General features: G+C 43.9%; 2 protein-coding genes across 26 annotated transcripts in view; both read left to right on the top strand.

Annotated features, from left to right (window-relative positions):
• Positions 1 to 22,377, top strand: part of LOC100883716 (serine/threonine-protein kinase MARK2) — a 47,636-nt gene extending 25,259 nt beyond the window's left edge. For 5 of the 24 annotated variants that reach the window (XM_076535747.1, XM_076535750.1, XM_076535749.1 and 2 more), the window contains exons 3-16: positions 4,480 to 4,701; positions 4,771 to 5,149; positions 5,270 to 5,490; positions 5,584 to 5,695; positions 6,036 to 6,148; positions 6,252 to 6,468; positions 6,721 to 6,918; positions 7,519 to 7,771; positions 8,976 to 9,143; positions 10,449 to 10,569; positions 10,674 to 10,762; positions 17,015 to 17,056; positions 18,149 to 18,260; positions 18,451 to 22,377. In XM_076535747.1, the coding sequence (XP_076391862.1) occupies positions 4,480 to 4,701; positions 4,771 to 5,149; positions 5,270 to 5,490; positions 5,584 to 5,695; positions 6,036 to 6,148; positions 6,252 to 6,468; positions 6,721 to 6,918; positions 7,519 to 7,771; positions 8,976 to 9,143; positions 10,449 to 10,569; positions 10,674 to 10,762; positions 17,015 to 17,056; positions 18,149 to 18,260; positions 18,451 to 18,669 (2,466 nt within the window). In that variant the 3' untranslated portion in view covers positions 18,670 to 22,377. Of the gene's footprint in view, positions 1 to 121; positions 964 to 1,178; positions 1,504 to 2,573; positions 3,867 to 4,479; positions 4,702 to 4,770; positions 5,150 to 5,269; positions 5,491 to 5,583; positions 5,696 to 6,035; positions 6,149 to 6,251; positions 6,469 to 6,720; positions 6,919 to 7,518; positions 7,772 to 8,975; positions 9,144 to 10,448; positions 10,570 to 10,673; positions 10,763 to 11,226; positions 12,661 to 12,680; positions 16,434 to 17,014; positions 17,057 to 18,148; positions 18,261 to 18,450 lie in introns of those variants that run through there. The other 19 variants (XM_012296088.2, XM_012296090.2, XM_012296085.2 and 16 more) reach the window with 15 other exon arrangements.
• Positions 22,378 to 22,910: 533 nt separating this feature from the next.
• On the top strand, positions 22,911 to 23,586 carry Apf (purine phosphoribosyltransferase family protein Apf). Of its 2 annotated transcripts, none has more exons than XM_003707972.3 (2): positions 22,911 to 23,050; positions 23,250 to 23,586. In XM_003707972.3, exons 1-2 carry the CDS (start codon positions 22,942 to 22,944, stop codon positions 23,564 to 23,566), a joined length of 426 nt encoding a protein of 141 aa, XP_003708020.2. In that variant the 5' UTR covers positions 22,911 to 22,941; the 3' UTR covers positions 23,567 to 23,586. The 2 variants fall into 2 exon arrangements, with proteins under 2 accessions (XP_003708020.2, XP_076391919.1); XM_076535804.1 differs by having other exon boundaries at positions 23,041 to 23,167.
• The last annotated feature ends 993 nt before the right edge of the window (positions 23,587 to 24,579 follow it).

Raw genomic sequence — 24,579 nt, forward strand, 5'->3', positions numbered from 1 at the left:
TGAACGTGTCGAGAGTGTTGGCATAATTATCGTCCCATCGTCGAGCCGTGCATCGGCGTCGTTCAACGAATCGACGAGCTCGTGACATTCTTCCGAAGGATAACGCATATTTTTCTAACAGAAATCGAGACGACGAGCAGCCCGCCAACATTGATCGGTTCGATCGACGAGTCCATGCCGAAGAATTGCCTGGACCCGTTCGAACGTTTTCCAAAAGTTTCGATAACGAGCCGAACACGGAGCCACGGCGCTCTTTCTTCCCGTCTGTTAACGAAGCTGGCCACGAACGCGGCCTAATCGGTTCGGAACCACCGCCATGGACGATCGGGAGAGCCCGTTTTCTCGGGCGCAGCCGAGCAGAGGCTCGTTTCGATCGCAAAGCGGTCGCAAAAGCGTCGGAACGAGCGTCGCGACGGACAATCAACGTCGAGCGACGCCTCGACGAAGCAAGGAGACGAGCACGGCCAGTCCAGCCGCGAGCGGGAAGTTCGTGGCGCCTCGCACGGCGTTCGACAATCTGAAACAATGGGAACTGGTGGAGGATGATCGCGGTCTGCAGGTGGTGGAGAAAAGAAACGCGTCGAGAAACGCGGAACGTTCCTCGAACTCCGCCGAGATACGAAGTCCACCGCTCGCCTCCAGAAAGACGCTTCCGACGAACGTCGCGGTAGACGCGAATCTGGAGGAGAAGTTGAAGGCCTTCAAAGACTCGAAGATCGTTCAGCCGATCGACGAAACGAAGATCGCGATCAATCTCGACCTGATCTTGAATCAACGAAAGGGATCGGCCGTCGAGAGCACGGACATGCTTCAACGTTTGGAGCAGCAGGTCAAGGCCATCGAATTGGACACGCTGGCAGCTAGAACGCGTCCGTTGGAGATCAGCTCCGATTTCGAATCGGATATTCGATACAGGGAACACGAGGATCTGCTTCGAAACACGACGGATGACGAGGCCGAGGGGTAACATTTTCTCTCTTCTCATCGTACGGAACGCGACCCTTTCGCCCCTTTTTCGTTATTTCACTTCGATTTTTTCTTTTTTCTTTTTTGCTTTCGCTTCTTTTTTATTTTCCCGTTCGAATTCGGACCGCGGGTCCCCCTTTCGTTGCACGATTCGTCTCGAATCCGTAAAAATAAGAGACGCGTAAGTGACGATGGTGAATTAAAACGAAAAGGGCCTCTCCGTTGCACCGAGGAGACGCGACGAGGAACTCGACGGGAAACGCCGGCGTGATCACGAAGAAACCCGCGACGAAATTGTCGAGGACAGCCTCGGACACGAGGCGAGGACAGGAAACGGAAATACCCCTCCGAGCGCACCCTAGGATACAGCAAGCGCGCGCGTTCGCACGGCCCATCGTCACGAAGAAAGATCATCGACAACAACAACAGCAGCAGCAGAAGCAACAGCAGCAGCAGCAACGGCAGAACAACGCGATCAGCAACGCGCTCAGACCGTTGTCGGACATCATGCAGAAGGGTGGTCAAAATGAGAAGGAGGTAGATATCGTTTATATAGGCGTACGATGATAAATAAAGGTAAACCCTGTCGGCGGGGGGATATGTGTCGGGGACGTAAACGTTAGGGGTTGGACGAAAAGGAGAGAGAATCGACGGAATCTTTTTTTTAAACAACGTATAATTACGCGATCTTCGTACCGAAGAAAAACATTCACGACTACTTTACGCGTCCGGTGTACATCCGTCGCTTGCTCGCTCTGCGCTTCGTCCGTTCGAGCTAAAATAACGCGCGGATGGCTTCCCTGCCTGTGCCCGTTCGCTCGTATCGCGCGAAGGCGTATCGCCTAACGATCGCGAAACCTATTCGAGCCGATTAACCTCCTCCGCGTTACGCGCATCCTCTCCTTTCCACTCCTCTTCTCTTCTTTTCCCTTCTATCGTGTCCCCAAGTATCGCGACAAAATTTCGGAACCGTTCGATAGCTATCTCTTCTGTCTCTTCGAGTAGTACGGACCACCCGTTCGAATTCGTCGACTCGAAAAAATTGTTCCGTCGATTCAGAGCGAACAGCTGACCGGCCGAAAACTCGGTTTCTATCGTGCGCGCGCGTGCTCTGCCGTAAAAGAGGCAAGCCGCGTTTCGTTCGCGCGGACCGTTGACGAGGACCGAGAAAGTATCACCAAGGGGTTGGAGCACTCTAGGATAGCGAAACGGTGGTGGCACTTATTTCCGTGGTAAGCGCATGCGTAGAGCATCGACGACGTCGTCGTCATCGTCGTCGCCGTCGCCACCACCACCACTGTAGCTACCACTACCACCGTCGTTGTTGTCGTCGTGATCGCGTCGGGGTAGCTCATGAAGGAGAAAGAGAAAGAAAGAGAGGGAGCGTGTGTGACCAAGGAGTGTGTATGCGTGTGTGTCCGTAAAGCTAGGCATTCAAGGGTGGTTCGCTTCCACGCTTTCAACAGGAGCAGAAGCGGCAGCAGCAGCAGCAGCAGCAGCAGTAACAGCAGCGGTAGCAGCAGCAGCAGCAGCAGCAGTAGCAGGGGGTGGCGGCATTACGCGTATTGATTCTCCTTTCGCATCCCTCGACCGTGCGCTCCTCTCTGGCCGACAAACGTCTCGGTCCGCTCGAACAGGGCAACGGCGAGAAGGTAGTCGCGTACACGGTCGTCGTCGGACGACCGCGACGACGACCAACCTCCACTGTCGCGTTTCGTGATCATCTTCCGTATCGCGAGTTTGTGAGTCGTGAGTTGTGTGCATCGTCGACAACGAGAATGCGTTTCGCTCGATCCACGTTCGATTCATCCGAAGCAAGAAGACCACCCGTTGTAATCAGTGACGTCAGACGCATCCATGGCACGCCTCCGAAGCCTCGATTTCTTCGATCGTCGATCGGTGGTTTCTTTGCCGAACTTCGAGCCTCGTCGAATCATCGCACAAATCGTTCCGTTTAAGTCTTGGATCAAGCTCCGGGGACGACCTGCTTCTCGTTCAAGCGTAATCGTCGCCGACTCACCGTTCTCGACGCGCGCGACGCATCGTTCTCGACGAGAATCGAGCACGAATCCTCCGGGAATCGGTGCCGCGCCTCTCCCAGGAACATTTCGTCTTACGAATTCGATTAACGACGAGTCTCGCGCGAACGAACAATCGTTTCGACGCGAACGCGCCGGATCCCTGTATCCGATGATGCGCGACGAACGATAGATAACCTTCTCTTTCTCTCGCCGTATTAGAATATTTTCGTCGTTTCGATAGCTATCCGAGGCGGATAAGAATCGCTTTGGACGATCGTGGTTTTAAGGTTGCCGACTGCCCCGTTCGAAACCCTTCTCTCTTCTCGTCGTTTTCGTTCACGCGTCGAGCACATCTTCCATTTTTTTACTGTCCGCCGACACGTTTCATCGACCGATTTCGAGTACGTGCATCGACCAATAAAAGTACCCGTGTACCTGATTATGCGGATCGTAACGAATTATTCCCCGCAAAGGACCAAAAATATATGCTTTATCTTACGTCGTCGTGTCGTTATCGATTTTAACGCGAAAGAACGATACTCGTAATTTTATATTCGCTCGTTACTCGAGGCAGTCGCGGTTGATCGAACTCGCCACGGAATAACTAGAATGAAACGAAACCTTTCTGTTCGATCGCCTCGTCCGTTCGAGCCTTTTCTTCGCGCATTCGAGACAATAATTCGTTTTCGTTGAGTCGAAAAAACGAGAATAATATCCTCGTTTCTCAACGACGAGAAGCGATACGTCGTCGATTCTATCCCCGATTCCGCGTTGATCGTCTCGTCTGTCAACCCGTCGAAGAGATCAGAGATCAAGCTGGCGGCCTCGAAAGTTGCTGCGGCCACCTCTTGCAAGATGGTCACTCGTGGCCACACGCGGGTAATTGACTTCGCACAAATTAACTTGTACATCGTTCGTTTATTTTTCTCTTTTTCTTTCTTCAGTTTTCTCCTTTATTCGTGTTTCGTTTAACGAACCGGTTCGAAAGCGTCATAGAAATAAAGTATTAGAATCCACGAAGAGAGGCAAAGTTATTTTAATTGAAACTATAAATTGGATCGTTACGGAATCGTTGTTTCTTTTTTCTCGTTGAAAGTTACAGCGGCTAGGTTTCGTCGAGCAAGATAACGAATTGTGTTTCATTCGAAACAATTCGTATCTGGTGCAGCTTTAACGAGCTTCAATTAATTCCATCGACGATTGCGCGTCCCTGGAAATGTCGAGCGTACTCGCGCGACGCGCAAATAAATGCAACGATGTGGGATCGTATTCGACGATTCCGAGCAACCCGAGTGTTCCGAAGCGAATTCTGCGCGGCTTTCGTCTTCGAACGAAATTAACGACCGCTTTAATCGCGTTACTTACAATTAGTCGCGCGCACGATTGATCGTAAACGACACGGTAACCGCCGAGCGCGAACCGAGCGCTAGAAACAGCGTAACATCGTTACGGTTTCGTTGCCGTTCACGTTAAAAGCGAGGATTTTTGTCAGTTACAGACAGGGGATGGCGTGGGAGTGTCGAGTAGCGGTGGTCGGCTCTCCTCGAGGAGTCGGACATCGGAGGAGCCCCACATCGGCAAGTACAAATTACTCAAAACGATCGGTAAGGGTAACTTTGCCAAGGTAAAACTTGCCAAACACGTGCCCACCGGGAAAGAAGTGGCTATCAAAATTATCGACAAGACTCAACTGAATCCCGGTAGCCTTCAAAAGGTAAGGAGAAAAGGATGGTGGAGGAGCGTTAAACGGTCGAATTTGAAGTGATTTTTACGTCGCTTACAGTTATTCCGGGAGGTAAGAATAATGAAGATGCTCGATCATCCGAACATAGTGAAGCTTTTCCAAGTGATCGAGACGGAGAAAACACTGTACCTGGTAATGGAGTATGCTAGCGGCGGCGAGGTGTTCGATTATTTGGTTCTACACGGTCGGATGAAGGAGAAGGAGGCGAGAGCGAAGTTCAGGCAGATCGTGTCTGCCGTGCAATACTGCCATCAAAAAAAGATCATTCACAGGGATTTGAAAGCCGAGAATTTGTTGCTCGACAGCGAGATGAACATCAAGATCGCTGATTTCGGTTTTAGCAACGAATTCACGCCGGGTAACAAGTTGGACACCTTTTGCGGATCGCCGCCTTACGCAGCGCCCGAACTTTTTCAGGGTATACTCGCATTAATACTCGACATTAACCTTCTTTTCGTTTTTCCTTTCGTAAAGTTCGTTCGAGTCGATTACTCGACCGGAAGCGCGACACACTGACGATGCTCTCGTTCATCGACAGGTAAAAAGTACGACGGACCCGAGGTAGACGTCTGGTCGTTGGGAGTAATATTGTATACTTTAGTATCCGGTTCGTTGCCGTTCGACGGCTCGACCTTGAGGGAACTCAGAGAAAGGGTATTGAGAGGAAAATATCGGATCCCGTTTTACATGTCCACCGATTGCGAAAACCTTTTGAAAAAGTTTTTGGTGCTCAACCCGACGAAACGGGCTTCTTTAGAGGTACGTCACGTTCCAAGTTCATCTCGCGCGCACGCTTTTAAACCGAGCCTTGCACGACCTACTTTCTATCGTTTCTTTCTTTTCCTGCCGTAGACTATAATGAAAGACAAGTGGATGAACATGGGATACGACGACGACGAACTGAAACCGTACTTAGAACCTGAACCTGATTATAAAGACCACAAGAGGATAGGTGAGTCTGCCAGTATGTACATAAACACTTACTATTTATTGTTTCTATAGCGAGTACAAAAGTTGCGTATCGTTACGTGCCGCTCTCTTGTGCCATTTGTAAACTTTAGCAGTCGTAGAGATCCGTAACCCTTTAAACTTGTTGTTTCTGGTGTAACGATCGTTCGAGTTCCCTTTAGAAACCTCCCCCTTGTTCGTCTCGATCGATCAGCGAACGCGCGAAACGATTATTAGAATTAGCATGCGACGTTTCGCGCGTCGCGTCGAGTCCCTTTCGAGTCGCGGCCAGTCGGTTTTTGTTATTTCGATGTTCCTAGTGGTTGTGACTATGCCGCTACGCCTGTTTGTTTTAGAGGCCCTGGCTAGCATGGGATACACGAGGAGCGAAATCGAAGATTCGTTAGGGCAGGCAAAGTACGACGACGTGTTCGCCACATACTTATTGTTAGGAAGAAAAACGACCGATGTAAGTGGAACGGAAAGAGTGTCGAAAATCTCGCTCGTACTTAGAATCGAAGCGGGGGTCAGGTAATAATTGTCGATTAAACCGAAACATCGATGTGTCGTAGCCTGAATCGGACGGTTCGCGGTCAGGCAGTTCGTTGTCGCTGCGCAACATTCCACCGCAAGCTGGTTCGGGTGGCGGCGGAGGAGGCGGCGGAGGAGGAACCGGAGGAGGAACAGGTGGCGCGGTGCAAAGCCCGTCTCACAGAGGCGTTCACAGAAGTATTTCCGCTAGCAATCCAAAACCGAGTAGACGAGTTTCGTCCGGTCTCGAAACGCTTCGTAAGTGAACGTTGCTATTTTCTTCGCGTCGCTCCCGTTCGAGTTACGGTATCAAACTTATTATCGAACCTTATCGACGTCGAGTCGACGCGAAACAGACCAGCCGTTTAGGTAAGAACTATCGAGCCGGATATCGGATCGTCGTGAACGAACTTGCGCGCTACCGTTTCGTCGAATCGAACGATTACCACCGTGTCGAATACAATCTTCTCGTGTCTCGTTCGCGCTAAACCGTGTTGTTCACGCCGTTAGGAGCAGCGCCGAGTCCAGGAAACGCAACGAACCATAATCACGCGACTGCTACGACCGGCGGCACCGTGACTGGAACCAGCGGTAGTAATTTTAAACGACAAAATACCGTGGACGCGGCCACGATCAAGGAGAACAGTGCTCGTGTATCCGCGAGCCGACCCTCGGCTCCTAAAAACAGTCCAGGCCAATTAGATACCAGTGAGTTCTTTTTTTCCTTACACCGTAACTCTTTATTTTTCATTTAATTATTTTCCTTTTTTTTCTGTTCTTAATGCAACTTTGCGACATTTTGTCCAATTTGTTTTTTTTTTTTACGACGCTCTATTCGTAAAGCTTCAGCAAACGTATATCCGCTTTGGATAAGGTTGCCGTTACTCGTCACCTGATCCGTCGAATTAATTTCGATTAATTTGTAATTTACTCACGTTCTTTAATTTTCGTTAATGTTACGCTACCCGTGCTCCTAATTTTGCAAACCTTTCCATTTTCGAGATTAATTTAGAAGTTAACTCTAGATCAAACTTTGACTCTAGTCGATCTTTCGCGTCGATCGAAAGAATGCTTTTCGTAAATTCACTGCGACACACGATAGGGGCAAACGTTTAATCTAGAGTTAGAGAATTCTTATTGTCCGTAATTATTTCAGCGTCGCATCTGCCTCCTTTTAATCTCGCGATAGAGAATTTGTTTTCTCGATGTCAAAGAACGTGACAAAGTGCGTTGAAACGGAAGCAGATGAGACGTTGCGCTGTTTCCCTGTGTTCTAATACCTCGTTGCCGTGCCTTTTTATAATTTAGTCAAGTACGCTGCTTTGTTTTGTGTTGAACTATATCTAATGAGGCTTGCAGTGACAATGTTCATTCTAGGCGTGGGTACAAGTCCCGGTGGTAGGGGATGGGCAGGCAAGAGCAACACGATGAACGCAGGGGTAGGTGGTGGTCGGCCACTCACCTCACCTGCCCCTGGTTCTGTCGGTCGACGTAGTACCATCTCCTACGATCAAGCGAAAACGTCCTCCTCGTCTACCGAAAGAACCAACGACGCACCCAGGTATAGTGACATCCAATTGTTTCTCGAATCGTATGTTTTATAAATGTTGCGCCGAGTTAAAAAGACGGAAGTTGATATAAACGAACAACGTTCTATGCGATTTCGAACCGCGTAAAAGTAAACCCTTTTGTCGCGTAAGGACGCACACGCTTTCCTCGAAAACGTCCAATTAGACGATCAACGAATTACTTATCGAGCGATTCGCGACCGGTACGCGACGAAAGGGTTAGAAACGAACTTGAACGCGCGACCGTACGTATACGCGTACTAAGATCGAATATACGTTTCTTAACGCACACCTAAATGTTTGATTTGTGATCCGCATACTTTGCAGTGTCTCGTTAACTAAACTGTTTTTTTCATTGTATCGACTAACCCCATAGGTGATTGATTTGCTCGTGCGTTAAGCGAACTAAGCGAAAACGGAATCGATGAAAATTGTCGAGAAACCGATCGAGATAACGGAAAATCTGTCGTTAAGCCCCAGGGAGTTTCTTTGTTTGTTGCATCGCTCTAGCATGTTGGCTGCTGCCTGTCGATCGTTCTCATCGCAGATCACTTTCTTTATGGCTTGACGGATTAATTAAACCGTATAGTTCGATCAAACGTATATACCTACATTTATACAGATGCTTGCTAAAAGTTTTATACCGAGCCACAATTATACATTTCACACGTTTCCTTACTCTTCTTTTACAAGCGTATATCTAGATTTACCAACGTGCGTGCATAGAAACGACCATTAACATCATCATCGTACATTCGTCATACTTACGTTTTACCCTCATGTTTCGTTACCCTTTGTCTTAGTGTCGTTCGCGACGCGAAGCGAATCGAGATTCTCGTTTGCGCCCTTTTCCTTTCATCGTTTTTCGAGTCGTTGTCGTCCGCGTAAGGCGAGCTTCTCTAATTATCGACTCTCTCTCTTTTCTCTATGTACGTTTCTCCGTTCGTCCCCCCGTGTCCCGAGTTAAATCGGTTCGGCCAAGAAAAAAAATCTGAACGAGATTCGTCGTTTGAACGACGAGAGTACGTATATCGCATCGGGGTTACGTAGCGCTCGCTACGGAGTTCCAATGCGGTGACAATTCGACGAGAACGGTCGTGTTAAACCGTCGAAATGTAGACGACGATTCGCGAGAGTGGCTATAGATATCGTAGAAGAACTAGGGCCGGGCAGTTTGTTGATTAGTTTTGTACGCAGCCTGGGCGAGGGCACTAGACCAACGCGGGGTCACACCAAGTCTGCGAGCATCAGCGCAGGTCACCGTTCCTCGAGTGGCGTACCCCCCAGCGACCATTCACTACTGGACCCTCAACCACGCAACGCCCACAACTCCTTACTCGCCACTGCTGACCCTCTTAGACAGAGGTACAGGTCCCCAAAGCCTTATCAACCAACCCGTATACGTTCCTCTACTAGATGTCTCCAAAAGTCTAACGCGCGATGTATCCAACAAATTTTTCGTATTCTTCTCTCCCCGAAAACGTCCACTTTCTCACTCTCGACTTTCCACTTTCGACTTTCGCTCTTCTCGATCGTTACTACTTATCCGCGAGAATCGTTACGCTCGATCGTGATCCGCGACGAAACCATCTTTCTTAACGCGATCGTCGACGGCGGTATGAACGCGCGCTGGACTATTGGAGCATCCTGTATTGCGACAATTATTCGGATACTTTTTTTCTTTTTTATTCGTTTATATACTACTTTCTTGGGCCACTAACTTTCTTAGGGTAACTAGGACTCGTGGTCTACGCGAAAAAAGAAGCATGCTGGTAAGGCCGTTACGACGTTCAACGGTTCTCGTAAAACGTCTCGCTATCGAGCGAGTTGTCCTCGTAGGTTCTCTAGGACAGTTTCTGGTCATTTTACTCGTTACTTCCTTTATTTTGTCTAACTTATGTTTCTAACTCGCATGCTTATCGTTGTTACTTTTCCATGTTCTGATCATCCGCTTTGATCACCGTTTCATTTTCTGAGCATTTCTCATTTAGCGCACTTATCGTTGAACGCGAACACAGTTATGCATTTTCGCTCGAACGCGTAGAACAATTTTTTTTTGCGTACACGACGTAGACGCGGTCGTTCGAAGCCGTCCCTTTCTTCTCTTTTCTTTGATCGTTTTCGTCGTTGATCGCGTACACGCGAGTCTACGCGATTCGCGAACGGATCGACTTCGTTCGATCGCGCAAATCGTCGTCGCATGCTGAAACAAACGCAAACCGTTTCGACGCACCGTCAACTCGACCGTCACGTAACTTATGATTAGCGAGAGCTAATTCGTTTAAAGTTCCGCTTCTTTAGCTGAAGTCGTCGAAGCTTGTTTTGCAAGACATAGAGACATCGCTTGTGCATCGTGTACTCTGATATATTATTATATACATGATTATCCCCAAACGAGTTCGCGCTAACAACCAAGGTATCTTACTTTATTTTCTACGCGTACACTTTATTTTTCTGCATCTTGTTTCTAGCTTCTTCCGTAACGAAAGATACGCGAAACGGAAAAAAAGGTCTACTCGTATTACTCGTTACTCGTGCACAAATTGCTGATAACGAAGCGACACGAACAATGCAATTATTCTTTATATGTACATATGATTATACGTACGTAAAGCGTAACGATCATCGTCGATCGGTTCCAACTTGATAAAAATCCTTGTTTTTGATTAGCTTGGGCGTGTCTCCAAGCAACAGACTGGCAACACCTACGACACCGGCATTTCCTCGAAATGTTCCAAGCCGTAGCACGTTTCATTCTGGCCAGAACAGAGCTCAGCGAAATCATACTCAGGTTCGTACGAATTCTCTATTCTCGACGTATCGTAAGAAATCGTTCGTAACTTTCGATCGTACGACGCGACTGTCGCAAATCATTTTACTCGATCAATTTTTCAGGGTCACACGCATACACAGGATACAAATGCAATTAGCCCACTAGCGAGACCGTCCTTCTTCTCGAAATTATCCTCGAGGTTCTCCAAACGGTAAGTTCAATCGATTCGTACGTATACATCGTACAGACGGTTTTTTTTCTTTTAATTTTTTTTTTTTTTTTTTTTTGTTCATTTATTTTTCTTAAATATCTGACAGCATGCTAGTACATGTACCACTGTAAAGTTTCCACCGTTCGTTCAAACGTATATATACATATAGATAGAAATGTGTGTATATATATATATATTTCTTAACGTTGCGACCGAACTTCGGCCACGTGTCTTTTCGTAACATCGATACCGGTTCAATAAGCGATAGGATTCATTTTTTGGCTGTGAGGAACAAAATTTTTGTCCATCTTTCGAGAATAAGAGAAAGAAACACCATATTGCGCCATTGTTCCATTCGAATTATTTTTGATTAATATCGCGTTTACCTGCTATCTACCATTCGAAACGACCATCGAACTTTTTTCCATGAATCATACGATCCGATTTCATCTCTGTGTACATAGCGTAAAGAAAAGAATACAACACGGCAGCTTTTGCAGTGGACCTTCGATGCATGCGTAGAAATTGATCCTGTAAAAAGAAATAAGACAAACGATTTTGGACCGTATTTATACAATATATCCATGCTGCAAATAGTTGATAAACGAGTCGAACCTTACAGTCTTGCATGCAAATACGACATTTCTGTTTTAAGGATGCACAATGACTATGTAACTTTCTGAAAACTGTATGCTGATACGACATACGTTTCTGTTACCGAATTGATTACAAATTTTTACATACGTATACGTACCGTATTATCATTAGAAAGAAAAAGAACGATAACAGAGTATTATGATCGCCTAGCAATCCGATGAGCGAGCAGCGACCATTATCAATGAAAGCCAGGAACACACGTTGCTTATTCACGATATCAAATATAGTTTCATTTTGTTTTCCCTTTTGTTCTTTTGTTGTTTATACGCTACTTTTAATTGATTCCAAAGTGAAAATCGCGTTTACGTAAGAATTTTTAGCGTTTCTTTGCCTCATAAACGTATCTGCTTGAAAGGTTTCTAGCACCCTTAGTTCGATTCTTCGTAGACCGAACGTTACAGCCTCTCTCTCTTTATTTTCTCTTTTTCGCTCTCTCTCTCTCCCTCTCCTTCCTTCTCTATCTCTCTCTCGCTATCTTTCTCGATCTCTCTCGTGCTTTCTCTTCGTTTCTTCGCCTTCGTTTCTTTCCTTTCCTAAAAGAATACGTCGTTCGAGAAGAGCGCGAAACGATCGCGCGCGGATCCTTCGCGAAACGTATTCGTTGTCCGTTCCGTACCCGCATCCGTATTTCACCGTATTCGCTTAACGCGTTTGAACACTGTCCAATTTTTGAAACAGAGAAAGCCTCGAGAGAGATTCGTCGACGAAAGTAACGTTTGCTTGGCCGTGTTCAGGCCGCCTCGCATATTCATTGTGCATCCCTTTTTTTGACTCGACTTGTAGCGAGGTATATCCTTGACTTTTAGTACTTTACCCACTCGATAAATGGGACACCTCTCACTCTGTCACGTGCAACGATAAACGAGAACAATCGCTACGGTGACGAACGCGCGATCGTCGTCCAGTCGCGTAGAGCAGACGAAACGGGAACGGTGCACGAAACCGAGTCAGAAAAATCGCGAGGAAGAACCGCGAGGAACCGCGCGAGGCCACAGAATAACGGGAGTATAAAATCCGATTCGTCGTTTCGAATAAAAAAAAACGCTATTTAGTGTACTTTCATGATATGGTCACTGTACGCATTACGCATCGGCGATAACCGCGATAAAACGCGATAAAAGTTTGAAAGAAAAGAGACGAGAAAGACAAAGAAAAATAGAAGAAAGAGTAGCCGATTTACCGAGACAGCATAGCCATTGGTGCATCGCTTAACATTCTCTGACATTTGAATTAATTTATACCGGTGTATTCTGTGCTACAGGACATGAACCGATTAAAGCTTGGCTTCGCTCGAGTTCCGTCAAACAAAGGCCATAGACAAGCGCGAAACTAAACGACCAATGCGCGCGCTCACTCAGAACTCAGAACTAAGAACTCGAAAGTGAGAACTCAGCATGCCCAACGAGCCTAACGCGCGTTCGATCCGACCGGAAGAATGGCAAACGAGTTCGCGGTACCGACCAACCGTCCACGGATATCGGGATGCGTTGGAGAGAAACGATACGCGAACCAATGAAAATGCTACGAGAAAGAAAAAGGAAGTAAATGCGTTGATTCGCTCCGTTATTCTGTGGTGCATCGCCAACTAAGCCAGAAACGCTCGTCGTTTTCGGACAACGTCGTTATCTTTTGTTTGTTCATTTTTCTTTTGATCTTTTCTTTCCTTTTTGTTTTGTTCTCTCCTATTATCGTTTTTACTTTTGCGAACGAAAGACTTTGGTGCACCGAACGCGACGTTCTCGCGTTCGTAAGCATGCGCGATCTCGACGATTTTTCAACCGCGAAACGTCTTCCTGACGCGCGACGATGCAGGAAGGCGCGCCTTATCCACTTACAATTAAACATAGCGTTCGAACACTTGTGCCTTTTCCTAACTCAGCCTGCCAGCTATAGCGAACGCGTGCGCTATTTACGCCGCTCGTCATTCGAAAGACATATACTACCTAATCTCTTTCTATTTTTATACTTGTTCGTCGTGACGTACTTCGGCTTCGTTTTCCTTTTACCATATACCCTCCCTACCCTGTAGGGTAAACGCAACGAACCTCGATCGTTCGTTGATTCAGTTCGTACGTAGCGGTAGCTTTTAGAATTAACTTCCAATAGCCATTTAGCTGTCGAACCGCGTCCGTTTTCCATCGAAATACGTATTTTCTATTGTCGCGTTATCGATCACGGTGTGCTCCCTTCTCCGTCTGCGAACAGCCGTTAAACGATAACACGGGACTGTAAAGTCCATGGGGAAAACAGGGTAGAAACGAGATCGTTGCAACGCGCGATACGCGTGCGTGTCACTCGCGTCCTATACGAGTTACGCTACCGATCACGCGATTCGAAACCGCCCTCTTCTTTTCATCCGCTGATCGAATAATGGTCGACGAACGCGGGTGGTCTCAGATTTGTCGCGGATAGCGTAGAAAATAGTGCCTGTAAACGTGTCACTTGTAACGCGGGAATCGCGTTCCACCTCGACAAAATTTCTCTTCCTCGTCGCGTCGAAAATCGTATCCCGTCGTTCACCCCGTACGCGTGCACTCTTGAGCGCTCTTAACGAAACGTTACGAAAGTGGTATAATTGTACTAACAAAACGTCACGCGGTCAATTTTACAAAGATGATAAAAGTACATGGAAATTCTTCGTACGTTGACAGGTTTTCTAAGTGAAGGCTGAAGTCTCGCCTTGTTTCCCCCGGGCCGAAACGAGAGCGAGCCGCACGCTGAATATCAAGCAACCGCAAAACACAGACATTTTACTGGCAATGTAGTTAAAGTCTGATTAAGTGGCCAATCGTGACTTCCTACGTAGCGTATTCTTTTAATTTTTCCTTTTTTTTTTTCTTTTTTTTTCTTTTTTATTTTTTATTTCACCCTGTATCTCTCTCTTACTCTTTCTCTCTCTCTCTGTCTCTCTCTTTCTCCGTGAAAAAGAATCCTATTCAGGATTACGTCGAACACGGCGTTATCGTCGAACTTTATCGATGTCGTACACGGTTTACGAGTCTGGATGGAAATATGTTGGATAACGAATTAATCTCTTTTTCTTTCGTTCAACTCGAACGCGATCGCGCTTCTCGTTCTTTCTCGCCATTCCGACAAATCAAAAGTACCGCGTTATTAAAAGGAAAGCGATTTCACGATCGTCCTCTCTTCCTTTTTTCGCTTTCCTACAATCGATATCCAGCATATTCGTTCCTCTCGAGTATCGGATAGAAAGTTTTGTTCCGACTTTGAACTAACGCGATAAATGTCTGCCAGAAGATTCTTATACCTCGATTCTTTCGTTCGATCACGAATTAACTTTCCTTATACGAATATTTGTACGCGTATATCGCGATATACGTATGCGTGTAATTTATGTAAATATATTGTACCGTGATCTATGTATTCGTAGTATTTGCATTTCGTAAAGTATTTTGTACAGCTTCGCGACGCAAAAGCAAAGCACTAACGAACGAAAAAAGAGAAGGTTGGTTGCATCTTCTTATCGGTTAGCGTAATTTTCTCGCGACGTTTCACGCTCCCGTCTAAAACGAATCGATATCTACACCGCTGATCCTTCGTTTCTTCGTGTCTAACGTTCGATGCTGTGCCTAACGATCTTCCGTTTTCGCTTTCACGCTACACGACGCGCTTGCTCGATGCGATTCGACGAACACGCGTGCTTCGCTTTCGACCAGTGAATTTGAGCTAACACGATGAAACGTACATAATCGAGCCACGAAAGAAGAGACGGAGAACGCGCGAGAAGGAGCAACGGATATATCGTGCAACTGATTTTTTTTGTCAAAGATTGTCGCGTGTTTATTAGCATAATTATGCTCGGCGCGTATAGCATGTACACGATGACCGATAAAGTAACGATTGTCGTACGATTTACTTGTAAGTAACCGAAAGGAAAGAAAGAAAAAAAAACAAAATTTTTGTAACGCATCGTGCAGAAGTGAAAATGATGTGAATGGACGAGCGAATGAGCGAACGAGCGATAGAAAGAGAGAAAGAGAGGGGGAGAGATTGCCGTCGAGTTAGTTTAACGACCAGTATATTGCTCCAGCTTTTCGTTTTCCACGGATCGGGAAGATGGGTTGTGCCTAAGTTTCCAGAAAAGCTCGGTTGCGCACGGTGATACGAGTACGTTTTATCGCGCGTAAACCTTTATGTTTCGCCTATGATCCGTCGACGATGCACGATCGTTCGCGATTCCTTTTTCTTCTTTCCGATTCATTTTGCATTTCATCGCGATAATCGTAGATCGAATGTTCCGTGTAACCCGAGACTCGCAACAGGTACGTTGTACGGTACCGATTCCTATTTTTTCTTGTATGCATTTTCAACCCGTCGAAGGATCACGCGTTTTCCGTTCCTTGTTCGTATTTACCTTGATGCTAGAATGCGTGCGACGAGATCGTAGACTTTTATAAAGAAATGAAAATAAAAATGAAAGAAACAAAAAAAAAAGAAAGAAGAAGAAGAAGGGGGAAAAATCGATAGCGCATTCCTAAGGCCACCCACGAATCGATCAATCCATAATAGCGTACACGTGCACGGTAAGAGAGACTCGAGAAAAGATATCGAAGCATTTCGATCGTCTTAGGCGTCGCATACACGCGTGATACGTGTACAGTTTACGAAGTAAAGAAAAGAGAAACGGTATAATACGTTTATATGCAAGATTTACAACTATAGCACATCTGTAAATGAACAATGCTCTTTGCTGCACTCCAGAACTCTGTGCCCGTCCAAATGTTCTGAGAATCATTTTTTAGCATTTTTTTTCTTTTCTATTTTTCGTCTTTCTTTCGTTTTTTTCTTTTCTTTCGTCGATGAACCTTTGATCGAAACTGATTTTGAACCGATATCGAACGAGTCCATCTCGAAAGCATCTTCTTTTAGATCTTTACGAACGGAGGGCAGTAAATAGCCGATAGAAACTGAATAGAAATATTATTTAAAATAATTTTAAGAAGCAATAATAGTAATAATTTCGTATTAATAAATATGTTAAAACTGCCTTGTACATGTGTTGTATCAATTTATTTCTGAATCCTCTAGTCGAAGAGAATCGAGTACGTTCGATGTATTTTCCTTTTCTTTTTTTGTTTGCATTTTTTTCTGTTTCAGTAAAAGCATCGCGCTCAATTTGGTTTTGTTTCGAGCAATGAATTTTTCTTTACGTTGCACGATATTAGGTACGACGATCGTCGAGCTGATTGCGTTCGTCGATAGATCGCAAAGTACGAACGTTCGCGTATTCGCTTGGAAGGATAAAATTGCTGGAAACAACTCGACCGATTATAGTACTAATAGCGATAATGGTAGTAGTAGTGTTAGAAATAATAATAATAGTAACAACATTATTATATATATTAAAACAACGATATGAATCATTATTTTTACACGATTAAAAAGAAAAAAAATACACGAAATTAACGATTTTTGGTTTTGCGACATCTACCAATACACCCGCAATTCGTTATTTTTTTCGCAAATAGATGCGCAGTGATTATAGAATGGTGGTGGTTACACATGAACTGAATTTGATTCATGATTTCTCATATTTAGCGTTTGTTAGCAACTACCTTTGTTTTGTTATTTCAGCCCCATGGACCCATCCGTACCCCCCAAGCACCCAGTAGTGAGGTACGTTGCTGCATACCATAATACCATGATCCACGCGTTCTAATTTTTCGAATCTAAACCCCTGCTCTTTTTATTTTCATTTTTTTCTCTTCCGAATCTTCTAATTCCGTTTCATCCTCTTCTTCATTTGTCATGATCGTCCAACTCTTTGTTTTCGTTTTCAATTATTCTGATGTACATTACAGATTCGTTTTATACCGCGTCGAAAACGATAAACGAAGAAAAGTTTATTACGATTGAATTTCGCGAAACGAGTTCGACGAAACGTGACAAAACGTTAACTTGATTCCTTTCGGCGTCGTTACATCGCGATTAACGAATTTGTGGTTTATCGCCTAACCGCTGTGCGTAAAATAACACGTGTGCTAGTGAAAAATGTATTTTTGCAACCTCACAGATTTACTTACATTCGTACATGCCATTTGTTAATAGGAACGGGGTATTTACGCATTCGCTTTTCGCATCTCTACCAGATCCTCCTATATCCCTTTCTCTCTTGCTTTTTTTCTTTTTTTTTTTTATTTCTGTCTGCAGCTCTCGAAATATTTTCTTAGATTCTTTCTTCGCGTTGCTCGAACGCGAGGCGAAGAAAGAAGAACAGAAACGTCTAGTTAGGGGTGGATCGCGATCGCGCGAAAAGACGAAACGAACGATCGTGATAGTTCCAACGACCGATCCTCTTTCCTTATTTTTTTGTTTTTTTTTTTTTTTTAATTTATCGATGTGTATAAAACACGAATTGCATGTGTGCACGCGCATCACGTTATACGTGTTACGTGTTACGTTTTTACGTGGTGTCCTTCGAAGTTTCACCGATCGACGATTTATCGCGAAACATGGGCGTTAACGCGTGTACGATCTTTTGATCATTGAGACGAAGAGATGGAAACAGAAGGAAAGGAAGCGAAAGGCGTACCACGGAATACGAGAATAACAAACGCGCTAGAATAAGAGTACGAGACGCGGATAGGAGAAAAAAAGAAAAAGCTGGCCGATATCGAAATAATCGCAAATAGTCGTCTGTCGCATGTTGGACAGAAGCGTTAAACGTTAGCTTAAATCGAGCGGATTTAAGACGTTCTTTTGTTACAGCGGAGCAACCACTAACGATGAGCAGGTTAAACCACGCAGTCTACGTTTCACATGGAGTATGAAAACTACGAGTAGTCGAGATCCGAACGAAATCATGTCCGAAATTCGAAAGGTATTGGCCCACTCTGGTACATCCTAAAATGGGTTTATGTCCGTTTGTTTCACACCGTAGGGGAAGTAACTCGAAACCGATAGTCTAGCTACTCGATAAAATAGTTGTCGGCGTGTTAGGTCGTGATAGCGTTTAGGTATAACGAAGGTGAGAAACGAACGGTTTAACTAACGTTTGTCGATCGCTTCAGGTATTGGACGCCAATAAGTGTCAGTACGAACAGCGCGAAAGGTTCCTGCTGCTGTGCGCGCACGGCGACGCGGCGACGGACAGTCAAGTACAATGGGAAATCGAAGTTTGTAAACTGCCACGGCTTTCTTTGAACGGCGTACGGTTCAAACGCATCTCAGGCACGTCGATCGGTTTCAAAAACATTGCCAGCAAGATAGCGAACGAGCTCAAGCTGTGACTGCCGACAACAGGCGCCCTAGCCGCCCGCGCCAACCCATAACGCCCTCGTGATCGATGACACGGACTCGCAACCGCAACCGTTCACTTTCACTATTACTTCTTCTGGGATCTTTGCCTCGACGAATCCGCTTCTACTTCCGTTTCCGCTTCCACTTGCACGTCCACGTCCGCGTCCACTTCCGATTCGCGATCCCGATCCTCCTCCAAATCCGACATCGATTCCTGTTCCCAATCCGAATCCGATCCGACCCGAGAGATCTTCGTTTAACGAATCCTCCCGAGGGACCCAGTCGAACGGCGAAAGTAACGTCGACCGAGCCGAGTCGAGCCGAGCCGAGCGGAACGGAGCAGAGCAGAGCTCTCGCCGATCGCGCACCGATCTACCAACGCGTAACAATCGTGCCCGGCTTCCAGATATCCTGGAACACTGTGATTCACGTTCTAACGATTGAACCGCGTACTCAACAAATACTCTCGAGTGCCAAAACGAAACTAGGATCGGTTCTCGAAATCATGACCGACGCGAGACAATGAACACGAAGAAAAGAACGAAAGACAGTTTAGTGGCAGCGAAGGAAGGGACAGCGCGCAACAAGCGACACAACAAAATAAGAAGAAAACAAGAGGTAGAAAGAACGGACCGCGATGGATAATCGTTTCAAATTCTTTCCGTTTAGACGAAGAACGCCGTGGCGACCAAACGGGAGAGTATTCGAAATCTCTCTTCCTTTCTCTCCCTCTTTCTCTTTCGCTTACCCTGCGAAAACGATTATCGCCAAGTATTACGCGATCGAAACAGTTTTCTCGATACGTTGCAGCTGTTCGTCGAGCGAACAATACGTTTATCTTCTTCTACGATTATTACGCGCGTTCGATAAGTTGTTTCGTTCGCGATTCGCTTTATCTTTCGGTTAACGTCTCGTGGTTCGATCGTACCTAACGAAACGACTTTGCGGAAAGAACGGAAGAGGGAGGGAAGAAGGAGGGAATGTGCACGGAGAAGGAACGTGCCCGTTAAGAAAGAATAAAGGGACACTCGTAGCTAATGAAACGATCAAAGATGTTCGATCGAACGCGTGCATCATCGTGCGGAACACACTTACAACGTCAAGAGTCTTTCTTTTTCGTAACGTTGTCTTTTTCAAATAGGTTTTATATGTAAGGGAGCACTTAACAAGACAAGCGGTCTGTTTGTACATAATCGATCAAATTACTCGAGAAACCTGTAAAGGAACGCGTAACAAAAAAAAAACATTCTACTCGTCAAAATACTATCCTTTACGCTCTGTTATCGTTAATTCATCGTTCGTCGAACGTTGAAAGCAACTCAACGGTGTGAAATGTAATAACGCGAGCGAACTAGCATCGCACGCGCCGAACCATTTACTCTTTCAAATATTTTTATGATACTTTACTTTTTTTATCTACGTTATAAGTTTAAAACTATGCAACGCAACTATAGGCGTTAGCCAATTAATGAATGTCTAATGATTATGATGATGATGATTATTATGATTATTATTATTAATATTCTTATTTTTATTTTTATTAATAGCGCATAAATAATATTATGACACAATATTAAACGAGACAGAGAAGGTGATAGAAAACAAAAAGGAGCTATTAGTTAACGTAAATTAAAGATTGTCGTCATCGCCGTCGTTGTCGTCGTCGCCGTCGTCGTCGTCGTTGTTGTCGTCGTCGTCGTCGTCGTCGTCGTCCTCGTCGTCGTCGTCGAACAATCGTATTCGTATCGAAACGGTACGAGTAAAAACACAAGGGTACTTTTGCTCCGAACGAATTCCGACAGTGTATACCTATGAAATAATGCACGCGCGCACGACACATCGTCGATTACGAGATCTGTTATTTCTACGAAAGATACCGTGTAAGATTATATATTTAAGTACTGTAATTGGCTATACGCTGTTACGCTATTTAATCTTTTATTCGCAGATGTATTCGCGGTTGAATCAACTTAAATTAGAATTATTGTAAATGTAGAGGCGACTAGAGAAACTTGGTGTATATACATAATATAATATTCGAAGGTACTAAATTAACCAAATAAATGAAGCCTCACACCAAGAAATGCGAACAAGAAAGTAATAAAAATGAAAATATACGAATGAATGCGGGAGAAGGAGGAACGAGACGATCGAAGTGGGAAAGGAGCAAAAATATGAAGTACTGAGAAAAAGATAAACTAAAAAATCACACGCAATGAAACGACACAAAATACGAAAAGAGAAACACTTCGGGACTCGAATATATATCGCGATCTTTTTATATTTGCCTAAGACTAAACGAATACATTACGCGGTTAGGCGATTACTAATTTATTTAAATAAATACAAAACTCGAATGATTTTTTCACGTTTCTAACACACGCATACACACGGCGCGTCAAGTACAAACGCGTACACGCGACAAACGTCGAGTCAAAAAAGAAAGTCGAGTCTGCCCGATAGAGAATTGTGTGACCCTTTCGAAACATTACAAACGACCGATACGCGATTACATACATGTACTAAATACCGTAAAATAGTCTATCGGAAATGTGTTCGTTCACGAAAGCAAAGACCACCGAAACGGAGTTTTCGATTCATAGCGAACCATTCTTTCACGTACAAGTGCATCGAAATTTTGTTCATTACCGCTTAACGAAACGACGAACGATATTCTTTTGGTTAATCGTCGACGGAACTTGACGTTGTTCTCGATACGAATTCTGTAACGTCGAACGCGATTTCGAGCGAAAAACGGACGCACCGAATTCAACCAGAAAGAAGCAGGACTTCTCTTTCGTTCATTCTTTTTTAACCAAAAGTAAAGAAAGCGAAAAGAGAGAAAAATAAAAACTGGAAAGCGAAGAAAGGAAGGATTCCCTTGGGTACAATGTGCGTATACGCGTTGCGACGATCGCGCGTCGATGACAAAACATCACTGTGTATTAATTCAAACATGATCGCCGTTGAAAAAAGACGAGACATACCGTAGAAAGATTTATCTTTACGATAGCGGTTACGAATTAATGTTACAGAATAAGATCCTTCGATAGCATTAACGGTATATCCCTTAAAAGATGCAAGTAGTTGAGAAAACGATTCTTCACTGTAACAATATACATAAACACGCATTTCATCGTCCATTCGTCGATTCATTCGTTCGTTCGTTCGTTCGTTCGTTCGCTCGCTCGTTCGCTCGCTCGCTCGCCGTTTGCTTACTTCATCAAGATACGCATATAAAGGACACGTTTAACGAAGTTATAAACGACTCGATAAGTATCGTAAAATGCGAAGAATTTTTAAGCTGTTAAAAGGAAAATAAAAAAGAGAGCTAAACGAATTTGGGAAACGGCGCGGCGGGCGCAACGCTTTGGTCGCGTCGCGTCGCGTTTGCTCGCGTGTTGCACCGCATTGGCGAACAAACTTTTGTGATTTTTTTATTTTGTAAGTAGTAAAAGAAAGGATAGCGAAACACAGGAATGTCCGAGTCCGATCGGACCAGCTCTGGTTCGTCATCCATCCAGCTGTATCACTTCGCCCTGCACGCGCGCGCGCGCAATACATACACGTGACAATTTGTAGATAGGTACGTACATACAGCTTTGCTAAATGTTTTCTGGTGATCGGTATCTAGCCAACAAAATGTAGCGAAAACGTTTATAATAAAATGGTAACACACGTTGTTTCCCAACTAAGAATCCTTTCGAAATTATACGCGCGTCACGAACGGTCCGTTCTTTTTCGAATCAATAAGAAAAAAAACAGACTTGAAACACACTTGACCAGCGATCACGTATATACATATTTTAATTTTAACTTTAGCTTTAATTATAATTTGCACGTCCGTGCTTTTATCGCGAATAACGAGACCCGTACTACAACCGCATTTCCGATTTCGATTATTGAACGAAATCAAACGAACGCGACATTTTTATAAAGTCTCATACAAATAATATTACCGCCTACTCGAACATGCGATCATTGAACTTCGTTTCCAAAAAACAAATATTGTTTCCGTATTAATCTATAGAAAAAAATATTGTTATTTATACGTAGTAGTACTTTTTGTCTACTTTATCCTGTAAATGTGTACTCCTCAGCGTTTTTCCTGATTATAACAAATGATCGAATTATCTAGGAATAACGTGTGTTGTGTATTCGTAACTGGATAATCGTATTACAGCCCTTGTCTGTCGTTACTTCGCCGTTATGTGTATTCACTAGTCCATTCGTATTAAAATTTCTGAACAGACGTGAATACGATGGCGACTCGCGCTTGTGGTTTTGTTGTATTTCGTCGCATTCAGGGAGTGATCGAGTATCTTCTAATGCAAGTTTCTTATGGTAAACATCACTGGACACCGCCAAAAGGTTTGTAACGTAACTAGGATAACCTTATAATTGGACTTTACATGGAGAAGCGCTTCAACTTTTCATTCTTACTTATGCACTGGCGTAAGATGCCTGATTTTATTCGAGACAAGCGATGTTCGTTTCTTTCGTTGATAATGATTCTTTTCGTCAACCGAACAAAGACTCGTTTCAGTACTTTTATTTAGTTTACTCGCAGGTCACGTTGATCCCGGTGAATCAGATATGGCGACTGCATTGCGTGAAACCGAAGAGGAAGCTGGTTTAGTAGCCGATGATTTCAAGATTTTTGAAGACGCGAAACAGGAATTAAAATACGCTGTAAATGGGAAACCGAAAATTGTTATTTATTGGTTAGCAGAATTGTTGAATCCTAACAAACCTGTCCGATTATCCGACGAGCATCAAGCGTTTAAGTGGCTACCGCTGGAGGAAGCTTGTTCCGTAGCAGAGTACGAAGAAATGCAAAATGCATTGAAATATTTCAATAACTATATATGTACGAATCTTTCTTAATATAGTGTTTTTTAAATGTGTATACGTGTGTACAACCTTAATCATTAAAATTAATAGGTACGCCTGTAAATAATGTGTACTTATATGTATATCATTATTTAATTTATTAAACTTTATATTAATATCGAGATTAAAATATCTTTTCAAAGTGGTATAAAATGGGCTTGAAAATTTGTATCGTTAAATTTTTGCTAGAATCAAGAAAAACTTCTTATCACCGTAAAAACAAACATCGATAGCTCGACCAATCGAAATGTGACAATTATCGAAGTTGCTAACCTCAGTTAGTATTACACCGTGCTCTTTCCGTAAAGTCGAAACGTAACCTTGGTGTTTCGATTCAAACTTTTTGCGGATATTTAAAATCATGATTAATTCGTTGCAAAGACTATTTTCGTTCTTAAAGTATTGGTACTTTAGGTACATGCTGGTCACAGAATTGTATATGGTTGAAAAATGGGAAAGAAACTTTATCAGTATCCTTTTAAATCTTGTAAACAATTAAAATTCGATATCGCTATTGTGTAAGTAATTTATGCACTCTTTTTTCGATCAAACGTTTCACGAACAATATATTATCCTATATGAAATGTAGATATATTCCTTGTCGTACTATTTCTTTCTTTCTTTCTGTTCAATTGCAAAGTATTGTTGCCACTTGTGCAGTACACTTTGCTCTCAAAAGAAGTATAGTCTTCTGACTAATCAAAAGTATTATGAAGAAAACTAGCACAAATTTGTGCATAAGGCAATGTAAACAGTTCACATGGAATAACATTTCAATGTACAAAGTTCCATTAATTTATTTTAATTTTTATTAATATACTGGTATTTTTTGCTAAATTATATGCATCATGTTAAATGTTAAAATTAACAAACATTTTATTTTTATTTTTATTTCTGTTATAAGATGATTGAACAAATCTTATGATTAATACTTATATGTTAAATATAACAGTGTACATAAACTGTTAAATAAGAAACTAATTTTTTTAAATATGAAAGAATACTGT

This window comes from Megachile rotundata, chromosome 9 (genome assembly GCF_050947335.1).
Source record: "Megachile rotundata isolate GNS110a chromosome 9, iyMegRotu1, whole genome shotgun sequence".
Taxonomy (NCBI): Eukaryota; Metazoa; Arthropoda; class Insecta; order Hymenoptera; family Megachilidae; genus Megachile; species Megachile rotundata.